The sequence below is a fragment of the Ochotona curzoniae genome, unplaced genomic scaffold (assembly GCF_017591425.1).
Source record: "Ochotona curzoniae isolate NIBS_2020 unplaced genomic scaffold, NIBS_Ocur_1.0 scaffold_2476, whole genome shotgun sequence".
Classification (NCBI taxonomy): domain Eukaryota; kingdom Metazoa; phylum Chordata; class Mammalia; order Lagomorpha; family Ochotonidae; genus Ochotona; species Ochotona curzoniae.
This window is the reverse complement of record NW_024467095.1, coordinates 24,867,881-24,884,173: the sequence shown is the minus strand read 5'-3', so window position 1 is coordinate 24,884,173 and position 16,293 is coordinate 24,867,881. Positions and strand designations below refer to the sequence as shown.

At 37.2% G+C, this 16,293-nt stretch overlaps 1 protein-coding gene across 1 annotated transcript in view; it reads right to left on the bottom strand.

The window, feature by feature from the left end:
* Positions 1-16,293, bottom strand: part of LOC121170719 (coiled-coil domain-containing protein 7-like) — a 126,163-nt gene that overhangs the window by 49,448 nt on the left and 60,422 nt on the right. Inside the window, exons 18-19 of the mRNA XM_041001958.1 lie at positions 15,486-15,575; positions 7,012-7,092 (exon numbers count right to left, since the gene is read on the bottom strand). Coding sequence (XP_040857892.1) covers positions 7,012-7,092; positions 15,486-15,575 — 171 coding nt within the window. The remainder of the gene's footprint in view (positions 1-7,011; positions 7,093-15,485; positions 15,576-16,293) is intronic.

The window sequence follows — 16,293 nt, the reverse complement described above, 5'->3', positions numbered from 1 at the left end:
GCCAAAAGTGACCAATGGAATGGAGGTTCCAGTTCACATGCCTGGGTCCAGGGTGTTTCTTTTTTAAAGAGTGAAAGACTGTTTATTCAAGTCTGCTTACACCAATACAAAGCATCAGTGAACAGGAAAAAAAAAATAAGAAAACAAATAAAATAATTTCAAAAACAATTGTGGTAGTGGGGGACTGAGTTTCTGCTCTTCCCTGAATTAAAAAAAAAAATCAGACCTAAGAAATAGGTATATGCATTATCTGAAAAAAGAATGCTTAAATACCCATGAAAAATATCCAACATACTTTCCATAAAATAGATGCAAGTGGACATCTTCAAGTGAATAAATCAGACCCCAAAAAGGCAAATACTGCATGATTTTCCTCATTTGTTGCATTTGGGAGGAAGATTATAAAAATTGTGTGGGTATCACATCATTTGTTAGAGAGCTATAAATACTGTTGTTATCAAATTATACCAAGTAATGTATGAGATAGTGCATTCTTTCCCGCATTGGCAAATGATGGGGTATGATAAGGACTCTGGGGGTGTTATTGATGTATCATTAATATTTTGCTCCTGACTTGTGCACTGGTTATGAGCGTGATCAGAAGACAAAAAAAAACAACATTTGCCTGTACACTTGGATATATTTCTTGATATGTGTACAGGATTTTAATAAGATATTAAAATGTCCAACAAGTTCAGTAAAATCATATGTGAATATTTCAGCAGAGAAAATATTTTAAAGCGTAATTTTCCAAAGAAAATCCCACCAAGAACCATAATTTTCAGTTGAAGAACACAGTAATGAAACTAAAAAATGTACTAGGGAATTTCGCATTTGATCATTCAAAAGACAGACACAACAGATTCAAAGACAAGCTGTTCAAAATAATAAAATCGGGTGGGGGGAATATTCTATTTCATATAGCAGTATATTCTCTCAAACATGAGAATTTTTTTTAAAAAGGCAGGACCCAGCGTGATAGCCTACCAACTAAAATCCTTGCCTTGTATCCACTGGGATCCCATATGGGTAACAGTTTGTATCCCAGCTGCTCTATTTGCCGAGGCTACCAGTTTGTAGCATGGGAAAGCCGCAGATGACCCAAGGCCTTGGAATCCTGAACCTTTGTGGGAGACCCCGAGCAGGTTCCTGGCTCCTGGCTTCAGATCAGCTCAGCTCCAGCCATTATGGCCAGTTGGCGAGTAAATCAGCAGACAAAACATCTTTCTCTCTCTCTCCTCTCTCTCTGTCTGCCTTTCCAATAAAAATAAATAAATCATAAAAAGATACAAACACAGAATACTGACTACTACTAATACCTTGCAATGACAGGAAGGATAGAGTATAACAGAAAAAGCAAAGCTGAGCATGATTCATCGACTTCATAGCAAACTTACTAATCTAAGATGTGACTAACAAAAAGCAAGATTTGGAGTAAATTGAAATTATTTGTATAACATCATGACTTATGTTTTCCTTTGTAAACTTAAAACTATTCTGCAATCAATAGCGAAGAATTCAAAAGACTGATGTTATATATTAAAGAGGACAAACAAAGGAACTACAAAATATCAGGAAGAGAACACAGAACTGAGAAACAGTCCTTGATTTTTCCCAGGCCACAAGCAGGGAGCTGGATGGGAATTATAGCTTCTGAGACACGAACCAGCACCAGTACTGGATCTCGGCATATGCAAGGTGAGGGTTTAGCCACTATGCCATCACACCAGACCTGGTAGTTGTTATTCTTTTTCTCTGTAGCTCATCTTTTAGCAACATTTGCAGGGCAGGTTGGCAGAGGCTGTCCTTCAATTTTTGTTCTCTTTGGAACATTTTGTTTCATTTTCAAATGCAAAGAAAAGTTTTGCTGGGTATATTATTTTGGTGACAATTTTTCTTTTTAGGATCCGAAATATGTCCCTCCATTCCCTTCAGGCCTGTAGGGTTTCCTCTAAGAGGTCAGCAGTGAATCTGACCTGGGTTCCTCTACGTTAATTACTTAGCTTATATGAGGGGCAGCAGGAACAAGGTGTCAGTGCATGCCTAGAGACTCAAGACCCCCTGCCTCAGTTTTGGCAAAAACCTTAAGATCCCTACGGACCCATTCAGTTGGCACGAAGCCTGAGGTCCTCAGGGTATGTCTCTCCCCTTCATTCTCTTCTGGTCATCTGGATACTTTCCAGTAGCTTGGTCACCTCCTCCCCCTGCCTACCCTGACCCATACCTATTTTGTGGTAAGCCTGTGACAATCTTATAATAAACAACTCCTGGATGCAGATGGGTTACATAAGTTGTGCTGGGCTACACAGTGCCACCTGGCAAAGTATGTGACAGTTGTACTGATTGGCTCAGTGTATAATATGTAATGGATGCTTATATCCGATAAAAAAAAAAAAAACATTGTTACTATCCTGAGGCATATTGCCCTAGACCCTTCCTATATAATCTTGTGCTTGGTTATAAACAGACAAGTTCATCATAACTGTCTCTGGTCCTTCTCTACTGAGAATGCCATTGCCACATCATGTTACCTGGGTGGGTGGTCCAAGGCCAAGGCCCCCGATACTCACATACATATTTGAGTATCTTTGCTTTATGTTCAACAGAAGAGCTTTATTATGATGTGTCATGGTGAGGATTGCTTCAGGTCAAATCTCTGCCTTTACTCTCTTTGGTTACCCCTTTCATTCTCCATGTTAGGGGAGCTCTTACTTATCATTTAATTGAATAAATCTTTCAACACAGTCCCTCTTTCCATGTCTTCAGAAACATACGTAATCTTTATGTTTGGCCTTTTAATAATATCATTTAATTGTTTCCTTAGCTTTGCTCATTTCCTTTTCCAGCTTTCTGTTTTAGCATTTTTTTTTTGCCTGTGGAGTTTTCCAGATACATAATTCTTTCTTCTGACTCACTTGTTCCATCACTTAAACTTTACATTGTCAAACACAGAAATACAAATATCACATTTTCTCTATGTGTAAACTAAAAGAATAAATGCCCAGGTGTAATACTTTTACTGCAAACACAATGTTCTGTCAAGCTGCATGTGAAATATCTGTAAAACAGAGAGGCAGTATATACTAAAACTTCTAATGAAGTTGAACATCTTTCCTCTGGGTAATTTTTGTAGTGCTTGACTAGCTTACTGCTGGGCTACAGTATTTTCACTTGTGACTTTCACCTGTTGAACTCTTGCTTAACCAAGTCATTATGTCTCTGGCTATAATACATATTAAAACATTATCTCAAAGAATAAACGTTTAAAAGAGCTTTCCACATAAACAAACCTATGAAAATTCATTACCGTTAGACCTTATAAATAACTATTTATTAAAGGAAGTCTTTCAAGTTGAAACAAAAGATGCTAAAAAGAACAGCAAAGCTTACAAAAGAGTAAAGGTTGTTATGGTAAATATAAAGACAACATATACTAAGTTATGATTCTTATACAGTAGTCCTTCCTTCCTTATTTTCAGTTTGATTCCATATGTTTTTAGTTATTCATAGTCAACTGTAGTCCATTAAGGAAATAGAAAATTTCAAAAAAATAGTACATACAAAATTCTGGCCAAAAGAAAAAAAAAAACTACATACAACACGCAAGTCTTTAAACGGCGGGTATTTCAAAGAGCAACACAAAATGCTGCAGTGTCATTCTATCCACAGGATTTGAGTCATCCCTGTGTCAGGCATACTCATGCCTGATAAACTGCACACTCCACAGCTATCTTACTTATCAGATCAACCGCTGACGTGTTGTGGTTCTGTGTTCAAATACATCTTATTAAAGTTAATGGCCTCTAACCACTAGAGTAGTGATGCTGGAAATTAGATATGCCAAACAGAGGCTATAAAGTGTTTCTTTAAAACTAAAAGTTAAAGTTACTGACCAACTGTAAGCATTCATCTCCCATCCATGATGCTATAAGCAAGAAAAAGATTATTCTGCTCTGATTGTTCCTCAAACTACCAAATATACAGCTAACATACGTAATGCAGGTTCCATTAGGTTGGAAAAGTATTAATATGGGGTTAAAAAATACTAAAAGAAAATTAATTCCAAACGATGATAACATATTATGACAAAAAATATTAAACTTACAAAGAGCATCTTCTGAAACCAAGAATCCATTTACTCAGATTTAATAAAAGGTTTGTGCTAGAAAATAGAACAGTACATTGAGAGTCAATTCATAGGATCTTTTACGAAGAAGCTGCTGTGACAGGTTTGGAAGAGTTGAGGAATGGATTAAACCAAAAATAAAACTGGGATATTCTAGATAAAATGCCCACTAGACCCTACATTTATAAAAGCTTTAAGGAAATGCTAGGGTATAAAACAGAAATGAAACAGAAAGTGTCACCAGGTGGCAGTATTGCAGTTTATGCGATAAAACTGGTGTAGCATACAAAGAACCGAGTTATACCGAAAAACATAAACAGAATTATCTTATTGTGACAACACAATAGGAATGCAAGGGCGATAGCCAGCTTGCTTTGGGATAGCTTCATAAATGATTCCGTGGTTAAGGGAACAAATACTTGGAAGAGGAAAGGGTGGAATTTTAGGTGTTGTTAATAATACTTGGAATACATATGGTCTCTGCTGTGAAAATGAAAATATGATGGAGAGAATCTAAGATGGTGAACAGAGAAAAGATACCCTGATTTTGACTACAGGAAGGTAACAGAAGAAAAGTGGAGGAAGAGCAATGGCCCTGAGGAACACAGATGCCAAAAATCTCCTAACAAAGTACTAGTTCGTTGACCCAAAACGCACATCAGAAAGATCAGGTATTTCCTGGTATATATTTCAACATACACAAATGAATAAATGTCACGGTCAATACAGTGGCTAAAGAGGCTAATCCTACACCTGTCAGTGCCAGCATCCAGGTGGATGTCAGTTTGAATCCTGGCTGCTCCACTTTGCATCCAGCTTCCTGCGTGTGACCAGGGAAAGTGGTGGAGGAAGGCCCAAGTGCTTGAAACCCTACACCCACGTGGAAAACCTAGAAGAAGCTTGTGGTTTCAGACTGGCTGAGTGTGGGCCACTGCAGCCATTTGGGGGGTAAACCAGCAGGTAAGGAGTTCTTAACTTTTTCTCTCTCTGTCTCTCATCTCTGTGAATGTGTCTTTCAAATAAAAATAAGTGGATCCTAAAAAAAAAAAAAAAAAAAAAAAAAAAAAAAAAGTGCTATATGGCACTGCCAAATAGAAGGATTAAAATCATTATGTCAGGCCCGGTGGTATAGCAGCTAAAGTCCTCGCCTTGAATGTTCCGGGATCCCATATGGGCGCTGGTTCTAATTTCAGCAGCTCCACTTCCCATCCAGCTCCCTGCTTGTGGTCTGAGAAAGCAGTTAAGGACGGCCCAAACCCTTGGGACCCTGCACCTGTGTGGGAGACCTGGAAGAGCTCCTGGCTCCTGGCTTCGGATCGGCACAGCACTGGCTGTTGCGGTCACTTGGGGAGTCAATCATCGGACAGAAGATCTTCCTTTCTGTCTCTCCTCCTCTCTGTATGTCTGACTTTGTAATGAAAATAAAAATAAATCTTAAAATAAATAACAATAAAATCATTATGTCAAAAGATGCAAAGAAAACGTGATAAAAGGCAGCACTTAAGCAAATTGGAAACACAAGAATTCCTCAACACAGTCAAGGAATGTATAAAAAAACAGCCAGCCAGCATCATACTGAATGGGAGAAAACTCGGAAGGATTTACACTACAGAGTGGAACCAAACAAGAATGCCAACTTTCACCATTGTTACTCTATGTAATTCTGGAAGTTTAAGGCAGAGCCATTGGGCAAGAAAAATATATTGAATGTATATAAATTAGAAACGAAGCAATCTAATTTTTGTCGGTGACATGATACTATACATAGGGGAAGCAAAAACAAACAAATAAACAAAAACCAAACCTCCACAAGGGAGTTTTGTAAAGGTGCAGGATAGCCTTCTTATTCAGAAACAATACCATAACTGAGAAAGAACTTGCAAGACCAATCTTGTTCAGAATAATTACTAGAAATTTAAATACTTTGGAATATACTTAATCCAGAATGTGAAATATATCTACAATGAAAAGTGGAAAACTAGTTGCAGAAAAAAGGAAGGGTAGTGAAATCAAAAGGAAGGAAGTCAAATTCCTGTTTGCAGATGGCATGATGCCATACATGAGAAAACTTAAACATTCCACTAAAAAGCTGTTAGAACTTCTAGCCTAGCAGCTGACGTCCTCGCCTTGCACGCACCAGGATCCCGTAGGGGCACTGGTTTTAATCCAACAGTCCCGCTTCCCATCTAGCTCCCTGGCTGTAGCCTGGGAAAGTCAGTGAAGGATGGCCCAAAGCCTTAGGACCCTGCACTCACATGGGAGTCTCGGAAGAGGCCCCAGGCTCCTGACTTTGGATCATGGTGGCCACTTGGGGAGAGAATCAGCAGACAGAAGATCTTCCTCGCTGTCTCTCCTCTGCGTATATCTGACTTTCCAATAAAAATAAAATAAATCAAAAAAAAAAAAACCAACTCAGTAAAGTCATAGGTTATAGAATCTTCAAACGAAAAATGTTATATATCAATAATGGAGTAGCAGATAAATTAAGACAGAAATCTCATTCAGAATAGCAGAAAAAAATCAAATATAAGAATGCATTTAAGCAAAGAATTGAAAGGTATTTACAATTAAAATTACTAAACACTGATGGAAGTTACAAGGATATCACAAACCTACCTTACTTCTATAGATTAGTAGCATGATAACCACATATTTGAAACACAACCTGACACAAGTCTGAGATTAATACAGAAGTTCACAATAGTGGAAATTTTCATCTGAGTCATCATTAAAAACCCCAAAATAATCAATGAATATGTAGGAATATGAACAAAATAATTACAAAAGAGACAGAATATGAGTGCAGACATAGTCATGAATTGCACAGCAAAGTTTTTCTGTTATTTACTTGAAAACATTTTATACATGATTTTTAATTTCCTTACTCTCATATATGCTTTCAGTTTCAGATTCTCTTCTTGCCATCAAAATCATGTCTTCAGGTGATGTTGGGTTTATAAGGAATGCTAAAGCAGAAAAACAGATACATGGTGAGATTTTCAGATGCACTACCATAATCAGAAAATTGCCTCTCATTTCTGCAACATTAGATGCTAAAGACATCAAACCTATATTCATGGCATCTTCGTCAAATTTCACTTGGCTCTATTATATGTGGGCTATTTTCTGGGCTCTCAATTCTGTTTCACTTTCTCAGGATTGGATTTTATGTTAAACGAATGCTGGTTCTAATTACCAAAGTGTTACAATGTGCTTTGAAATCAGATTGGGATAACTCCTGCTTGAATATTTGTCAAAGAATGTTTCGGCTATGCCGGGTCTTCTACGATTTACATTTTTAGAAGTACCTAATTCTTCAAATAATGCCATTGGCGTCTTGATTGAGATTGATTGAACATGCAGATCACTTCCAGTAGTACATTTTAACAATATTAATCCAAACCATAAGAATACTTTATTTACTGTGTCCTTAATGATTTCTTTAAAACACATTTTATAATTTCCATTGTAGAGACCTTTCACTGCTTAATTAAACTTAGTCCTACATGTGTGATTGTAGCTAGTATAAAAGGGAATCATAAACTGATTTCTCTTTTTGTGAGATTATTGCTGGTTTTTGAATGTTAATTTTGCATCCTTGAGTTTAATTAATGGGTTTATCAGATCTAACAATGTTTTATTGTAGTGTTTATGCTTATTCATGTTAAATCTCATCTGTAAACATCAATGTTTTCAATTCTGTCTTCCCAGTATTTCTAAAGATATATTTATTTGCATGTGAAAAATAAATTTACAGGGAGAAAATGGGAGTATTAGAGTTAGTGTCACTTTAAAGAATATGTGGAATTTAGTAAAAAATAAATCAGACAGTGGACTTCTGTGATGGAATACTTTTAATAACAGGGTCAATATTACTATATATTAGGAGTCTTTACAGATTTTCTATATATTCTATTTCTAAAAGACTTATTGATTTTTAATTGAATAACACAGGAAAGGAGATTACTTGGAAAGATACATAGATACGTAGACAGAGCAATGAATCTATCTTCCATCTATACGTAGATAGAGCAGAAAACGGTTGCAATGTCTGGTGTTGTGACAAGCTAGAGCTAGAACCTGATGTTCCCTGGGTATGTCCCACATGGGTGCAGAGGCTCAAGCACCCAACGATCTCCACTGCATTCCAGATGTATCAGAAAGGAGCTGGGTGGAAAGTGGAGCAGCGATATCTGGAACCATCATTCATTGGGGGTGCTATCCCCTCAGGGAGTAGCTTTGCACATTATGCCACAATACCAGTCCTTTTCTTGAATTATTCTTAGTCAGCCATGTTTCCAGGAACTCATCTATTTCTTCCAGTTTTCCAGCCTTTTGGTATGAAATTATTGACAGTAATTTCTTAATACTCCTTTGTATTTTGGTGGTCTGATTTTCCATCATCAATTTTATTGGTGTTTTCTTTATCTTCTTTTCATTTTGTTGACCTGTATTACTTTTCTAGTTTCCACTTTATTTATTCCTGCTATGATTCTTATTTCAAGCCTCCTGTTAATTTGGGGCTTAATCTGGTTTTGTTCTTGCTAATCCCTTTAAATTCATCATTAGATTTGAGATCTTGCCAATTCTCAACATAAGCACATATTGATATAAACTTTTTTCTTAAAGATTTATAATTTTTTATTGGAAACTCAAATTTACAGAAAGAAGGAGAAACAGAAAGACCTGCCATCCTCTGGTTCACTCCCCAGGTGGAGACCTGAGCCAATTCAAAGCCAGGTGCCAAGAGGCAAGAACTTTTCCCAGGATTCCTATGTGGGTACAGCATCCTAAAGCTTTGGGTCATCCTTGACTGCTTTCCCAGACCACAAGCAGGGAGCTGAATGGGATGTAGAGTAATCTTGGACATGAATTAACGTATGTGATAATTTTATTTATTTTTATTATTTTATGATACAGGCAGGATCCATGAATTTCTCTCTTCATACTGCTTTTGCCAATCACTTAAACGTTGGAAGATATACATATATATATTTCATTTGCTTCAAGAAACTTTCATTTTAACTTCTTCTGTGCTCTACTAGTAATTTTAACAATACACTCTTTAGTTCCCAGGTATTTGTAAATTCTCTACTTTTCTGATTGATGATTTCCAGTTTGATCCCTTTGTGGTATGACAATGTACATGAAGATTTCAATCTTTTAAAGTTTACTGAGACGTGATTGTGGCCTAATATCCTAGAAAGTTTCCATGTGCTGATGAGAAGAATATACATTTTTTAGCTGTTGAGTCATAGCTTCTGTAAATGTGTTAGTTTCATTTACTGACTGTATGGTTCGATTTTTATTATTTCCCATGATACAGTTCCTTTTCTTTCCTCTTCCTCTCTGTTTTCTGCCCCTGTCATTTATCTCCATATTGCCACAGTGGTACAGTCCTGTAGTAACAACTACAACTTTAACTTTCCACTACTTAGGTGAATCATGTACATACAGGCAAATGTAGAAAATCTAGTAGCAAGGTATATTTAATTGTTTCAATTGGGATTCCTCCTTTCTTTGAGAGTAGCAAAGCATACTGCAACATACCTTACTTCCTGGTATGCTAGTCGCCTTTGGATAGTTCATTTATGAAAATATGTTTCATTTCCTATCTATTTTGTACTTTGCATGAAGGCTGTTTTATATCAGAGAATACACAATACCCAATTGTATGGTTCAACTCCATTTTTTAAAGCTTTTTTGAAATTGGAAAGTCAGATATTTAGAGAGGAGGAGAGATAAAGAGGAACATCTTCCATCGGAGAATTTACTACCCAAGTGACCCAAGTGGCCAGAGCTGAGCCAATCCAAAGCCAGGAGCCCGGCACCACTTCAGGTCTCCCACATAGGTGCAGAGTTCCAAGGTTCTGGGCCATCCCTGACTGCTGTGTCCCAGGCCACAAGCAGGAAGCTGGATGGGAGGCAGGGCCACTAGGGTGAGAACCAGCACCCATATGAGATCCCAGTGCATGCAAGCCGAGGAATTTAGCCATTAGACTACTGTGTTGGGCACTGATCTCTCCTTTTAATTCTACTATTTGCTACACATATTTGGGTAGCCTTGTGTTAGCTGCACATATGTTTACAATCATTCTATCCTCTTGCTGAGTTGAGTTGATCCTTTCATCAGTACATATTTTCCTTATCTCTTTTATAATTATGCATTAAAAGCCTATTTTCTCTGATTATAGATACCCCAAGTGAATTTTGTTACACTGGCATAGTATATCATTCTTCAGCTCTTCCTTTTCACTCTATATGCATATATTTACATGTGATGCGAGCTTTTGTAGGCAGCAGATCGGTGGGTATTTTTTTATCCTGTCGCCCACTCTGTCTTGTGACTGGTAATTCAACCAATGTTAATATTAATGGGTAACGACTCCCATCATTTTCCTTACTTCTTAGTAACTGTTCTGCTAATGAATTTGTAACTGTCGTGTGTTTTCATGGTGTTTATTGCTAATAAATAGTTCCTTTAGGATTTGTTGTAAAGCCAGTCTATTGAGAAGCAATCAACTGTTTTGTTTCAACTCAGCAATACTTTATGGCTCCTTCACTTTTAAAAGATAGCTTCACTGGTTGAAATATTGTTGACTGGAAGTCTTTTTGTCTCACCATCTTGAAAGTATCAATCCACAGAAGTCATTTGTTAATCTAATTGATTTCCTTTCGTATGCAACAATGTTTTTCTTACTGTCCTTAGAATTCTTTGTCCTTAATTCATGACAATTTGAGTATATACGCTTTAGAGATGGCCTTTTAAGTATTAGAGAAGTCAGGCTCCTTTGATCTTACTGTACTTAAATGTCCATATCTTAAGACTTGGAAATGTCTCAACTATTACGTCATTCAATAGGTCCTCAATGCCTTTTTCTGTCTTTTTCAAGTATTCCTTTATTTCCTCATTTAGTGGTATCCCATATCGTGTCACCTTTCTTCACTCTTTTTTATTTTTTCTAAATGTTATTCAAACGTGTCATTTTCTAGATTATAAGTTTTTTCTTCCATATAGTATATTCTGCTGTTGAAGCTCCCAATTATATTTTCTTATCTCATTTATTGATGCTCTCAGTTGCAAAATTTATTTGGTTCTTTTTTTAAAAAAATTTCTACCTCTTCAGTGAATTTAACAATGTTGTCACGTATTGTCTATTTAAACTATCTGTATGCTCTTGCATCTCATTGAGTTTCCTGATGATCATACTTTTGATTTTTTAAGGAATTTCATAGAAGATTAGGATTTAATCTGAGGAAATACTGTGTCCTTTTAGGAACCATGCTACCTTGCTTCTGCATATTTCTTGTGTCACTACTCTGACAGCTTTTTCTTCAAAGATTTATTGATTTATTTGAAAGTCAGAGTTGCACACAGAGAAAGAGAAATCTTGCAAGTACTGATTCACTCCCCCAAATCCAAGCATCTGGAGCTTCTTCCAGATCTCACATTATACACAGGAGCCCAGCCCTGAAGTCACCATCTGCTACTTTCCCAGACACATTAGCTAAATAGAAAGTGGAGCAGCTTGATGTTGAACCAGAAGCCATATGGAATTCATCTGAAAATGTTCTTGTTAAGATGGAACGTAGGGTGTCATTACACTGGGCTTCCACTCTAGGATGAGCCTGGATATCTAACCTGAGTAGTTTCTTCAATGGTAATCAGTTTCAGCCATGTCTGCAAGCTCACAATTTTCTTCCTTGTCAGTTTGTGTAAAGTAGTAGTATGATTTCAATAACATTTTTCAAATGTGTCTATCTTTAGTTCCCAGATATTTCTATGTCAATCACATCAGGGTTTTGATAGCTGTAACCTCATAACTGGAGAAAAGATGAGCCAAAAGGAGGCAAGTTAAAGTGTTAACAATAGCAAAGGTCAGGTGACATGCCGAAGCAGATAGGCAGACACCCAGCTGGTCCCAGCAAACATCAAAAGGTAGCTTTCTATTTACGACCCACTCCGTCCACCTCAAGCCTTCCTAGAATCATGATTAATTATCTTAGTTACTAACAAAGTCTAACTTCTTTGATATAATGTCTTATAGACACCAAGACTCCATTTCACTGCATTTAAAATTCGTCAATAAAAAATTCTGTGCTCACAAATCTACAGATTCTGCACAAATGGTCATTGACAGCACCAAGGATAATAAACAGAGTAGCCAGATTTCCATGTCTCTTGCTTCGCCCTGCATTGCTAAACAGAGAATCTTGGCTCCCCCAAACTGAAGACTTTTATGTGAGTATGCCTGTTTAGTTTCCTCTTTTGGGCTGACCCAACACCTTGTCATGTTGAACATAGCAAAGACCCTAAGAAGAAAAGATCTGATTACTTCCTTTTTTTAAATAATGTTGTATTACGTGACACAATTTTATAAGTACTGAGATTCCCACCACCCCTCCCACAACCCTCCCCGCATGGTGGTTCCTCCACCTTGTTGTGGGACCAGAGTTCAAGTTCAGTTGAGATTCCTTCATTGCAAGCATATACCAAACATAGAGACCAGCATCTTATTGTCCAGATAAGTTCGATGGCTTTTTGGGGAGACCGTCTCTGGTCTGAAGGTAGAGCCAACAGAGTAAAAACCCAATCAATCAAAAGCCCCAACATATCATCGGCAACAATATACAATGTTATGGTATTAATTGATGTAATATTGAGTAAACAATCTTAAAAATAATGCAAATTCTTTTTTTTTTTAGTTTATTTTTTTTATTTTTTTTTGTAGTACAATTTTTTTTTAATTATTATTATTTTTTTTATTGTTGCTTACATTATATTATGTAGTACAGTTTTATAGGCGCTGGGGATCCCCCCCACCCCTCCCATACCCCTCCCCCCATGGTGGATTCCTCCACCTTGTTGCATAACCATAGTTCAAGTTCAGTTGAGATTCATTGCTTGCAAACACATGCCTAGCATAAAGTTCAGCGTCTTATTGTCCAGATAAGTTCAGTGGCCTCTTGGGGAGACCTTCTATGGTCTGAAGATAGGTCTAACAGAGTAAAGATCCGGTCAGTTAAAAGCCCCAACAAGGCCTCAGTATCATTATACAACATTATGGAATTAATTGACATAGTATTGGGTAAACAATATGTTAAAAATAATGCAAGTTCCATTCTTCGAAACATCTGGGTTGAGACAGTATCAATGACAGGTTCAAAAAATAACAAACAACCAAACAAAAAATTACAGGTTAAATCAAGGCAAACATGTGGTATCTAATCTTTTGGGATTCGCTCATTTCCCTTAGCATTATAGTTTCCAGTTGTGCCCATTTAGCCACAAAGAACTGCATTTTGTTTTTTTTAATAGCTGAGTAGTATTCCATGGAGTAGATGAACCAAAGCTTTCTTATCCAATCTTCTGCTGATGGGCATTTCGGTTGCTTCCATGTTTTCGCAATTACTGATTGTGCTGCAATGAACATGGGGATGCATGTTGGTTTGTCGTAAAACAGGTGTTTTGGATTCTTAACTGCATCCCGTGACTACTCCATTGACATTTCAGCAATTGAGGTGTATAACAGTTATATTAGGGGTGAAGCACAAGGTTTTGAAAGTATAGTAGGTTTTATGATTTTTCAAAAACACATGGGTTGAGACAGAATTAATTACAGGTTCAAAAAGAAGAAAAAAAATACAAGCTAAATTAAGGCAAACATGTGGTATCTAACCTTTTGGGATTGGCTCATTTCCCTTAGCATTATGGTTTCCAATTGGGCCCATTTGGCCACAAAGAACTGCATTTTGTTTTTTTAATAGCTGAGTAGTATTCCATGGAGTGGCTGAACCATAGCTTTCTTATTCAGTCTTCTGCTGATGGGCATTGTTTTGGATATATTCCTAAGAGTGCTATTGCTGGATCATACAGTATGCAGAGTTTGTGTTGTTTGAGTGTTCTCCATACTGATTTCCATAGAGGCTGTACCAACCTGCAACCCACCAGCAATGGAGGAGGGCTCCCTTTTCCCCACATCCTCGCCAGCAAGTGTTGTTGGTGTTTTTTTGTATATGAGCCATTCTTACTGGCGTTAGGTGGTACCTCATTGATGTCTTAATTTGGATTTCCCTTATTGCCAGGGAACTGGAGCATTTTTTCATATGTTTGTTTGTCATTTGGGCTTGTTCCTTTGTGAAGTGTCTGCCCATTTCCCATGCCCATTTCTTGATTGGCTTGCTTGTTTTGGTATTTTGGTTGTTTTGGAGTTCTTTGTATATTCTGGAGATTAGCCCTTTATCACCTATGTAGTGCACAAAGATGTTCTCCCATTCTGTGGGCTGCTCTTTTAGTTTGTTAATTGTTTCCCTTGCTGTGCAAAAGCTTCTTAGTTTGATGAGGCCCCATTTGTTTATTTTAGTCTTGATTGCTATTGCTTTTGGTGTCCTTTTTAAGGAAGTCAGAACCAACCCCTAGATCTTGCAGGGTATTTCCAACATTTTCTTCCAAAGGTTTGAAGGTTTCTGGATGTAGGTTTAGGTCTTTTATCCATTTAGATTTGATCTTAGTGTATGGTGATAGATGTGGGTCTATTTTTTTTGTTTCTGCAGGCTATCAACCAGTTGTCCCAACAGCACTTATTGAAGAGACCTTCCCACTTGCCTGGATTGTCATTTGTCTTTTTGTCAATGATTATTTGGCTGTAATTGCGTTGGTTCCCTACTATTGCTTCTATTCTGCTCCATTGATCGTCCTCTCTATCTTTGTGCCAGTATCATGCTGTTTTGATGACGATTGCCCTATAATATGTCCAGAGATCTGGAACTGTGATTCCCCCTGTTAACTTTCTATTCTTCAAGATGGTTCTAGCTATTTGTGGTTTTTTGTGTTTCCAGATGAACCTTTGTATCATTGTTTCCAGTTCCATGAAGAATGTTTTGGGCAATTTGATTGGAATTGTGTTGAATGTATACATTGCTTTAGGTAGTATTGACATTTTAATGATATTGAATTTACCTATCCAGGATCATGGGATGTTATTCCATCTTTTGAGGTCTTGTTCGATTTCTTTTTTAAGCAGTTTGTAGTTTTCTTCAAAAAGGTCTCCTACATTTTTGGTTAGATTTATTCCTAGATACCTCATACTTTTCTTTGTTGCTTTGAATGGTATCTTGCTAATTAGATCTTCTTCCATCTTGGGGCTGTCTGCATATACTATGGCTGTTGATTTTTGTTCATTAATTTTGTACCCTGCCACTCTACCAAACTCTCGTATAAGTTCTAACAGTCTCTGTATTGAGTCTCTTGGTTTTTCTATGTAAAGGATCATGTCATCCCCATATAGTGAAAGTTTGACTTCTTCATTGATTACTTCTTAAAACAAATTAAAAATAGCTTATAAATACTATTACCTACCTTTGCGTCTATCCCCCTTAACAATTCTTTGCTTTACTTTTCGCCCTTGGGATTCTGAGGCTGAAGATTGTTTGTCAAGTACATTTTCACCTGGTATAAAGAGACACATGAAGGATTACATTGGTGTACTAAAAATAAAATCAGGTCATAATTGAAATTTAAAAGATAAGCATACGGCAACCTTACCTTACAAGGCTATAAGTTAATTATACTAATGATAGGTCTAAAATGATCATGCTCAGGAAAATTTTACTAAGCTTTTTTATTGTCTACTTTCTTTTATAATATTGTTTACATAGTTGAGAGGGATTCATGTGATTAGGGCGGGGAGGTTCAAGTACAGAGGAAGGTGTGTGGGACAAATGCTTCAGCTTTTGTTCTTCTTTCTCCTGTGTCGACATCCGGGAAGGAGGAGGGGAGAGCTGCTTGCTATAAAATAGTATCAGCACCTGGGGATGAGGGACAGTTATTTGATGAATGCCTTAGAGTACCTGATGTGAGGGAAAGTGTTCCTAAAGTGTTACTTTAACGGTCTTTATAGTTCTGCCAAGCTGTTAGTTTTGTTGATACAGGGTTAAGAAAATCTTTCCAAGGTCTATTGGCTGACAAGTCTACCTTTGTGTGTCCTCAGACCCAGGAACATGCTGCAAAGCTTGGATAGGAGAACTATCCAACCTGGTCTGCTTTCCATCTTCTGATAAGGCAGCTGATATCTCCTGCTGGCCTAGATGAGCTGGCCATCATGTCCCCCATATACCTCTGGATACCACTGTTTACAGGCATCAGCAACTAAGGAGGTCCAGTTCTG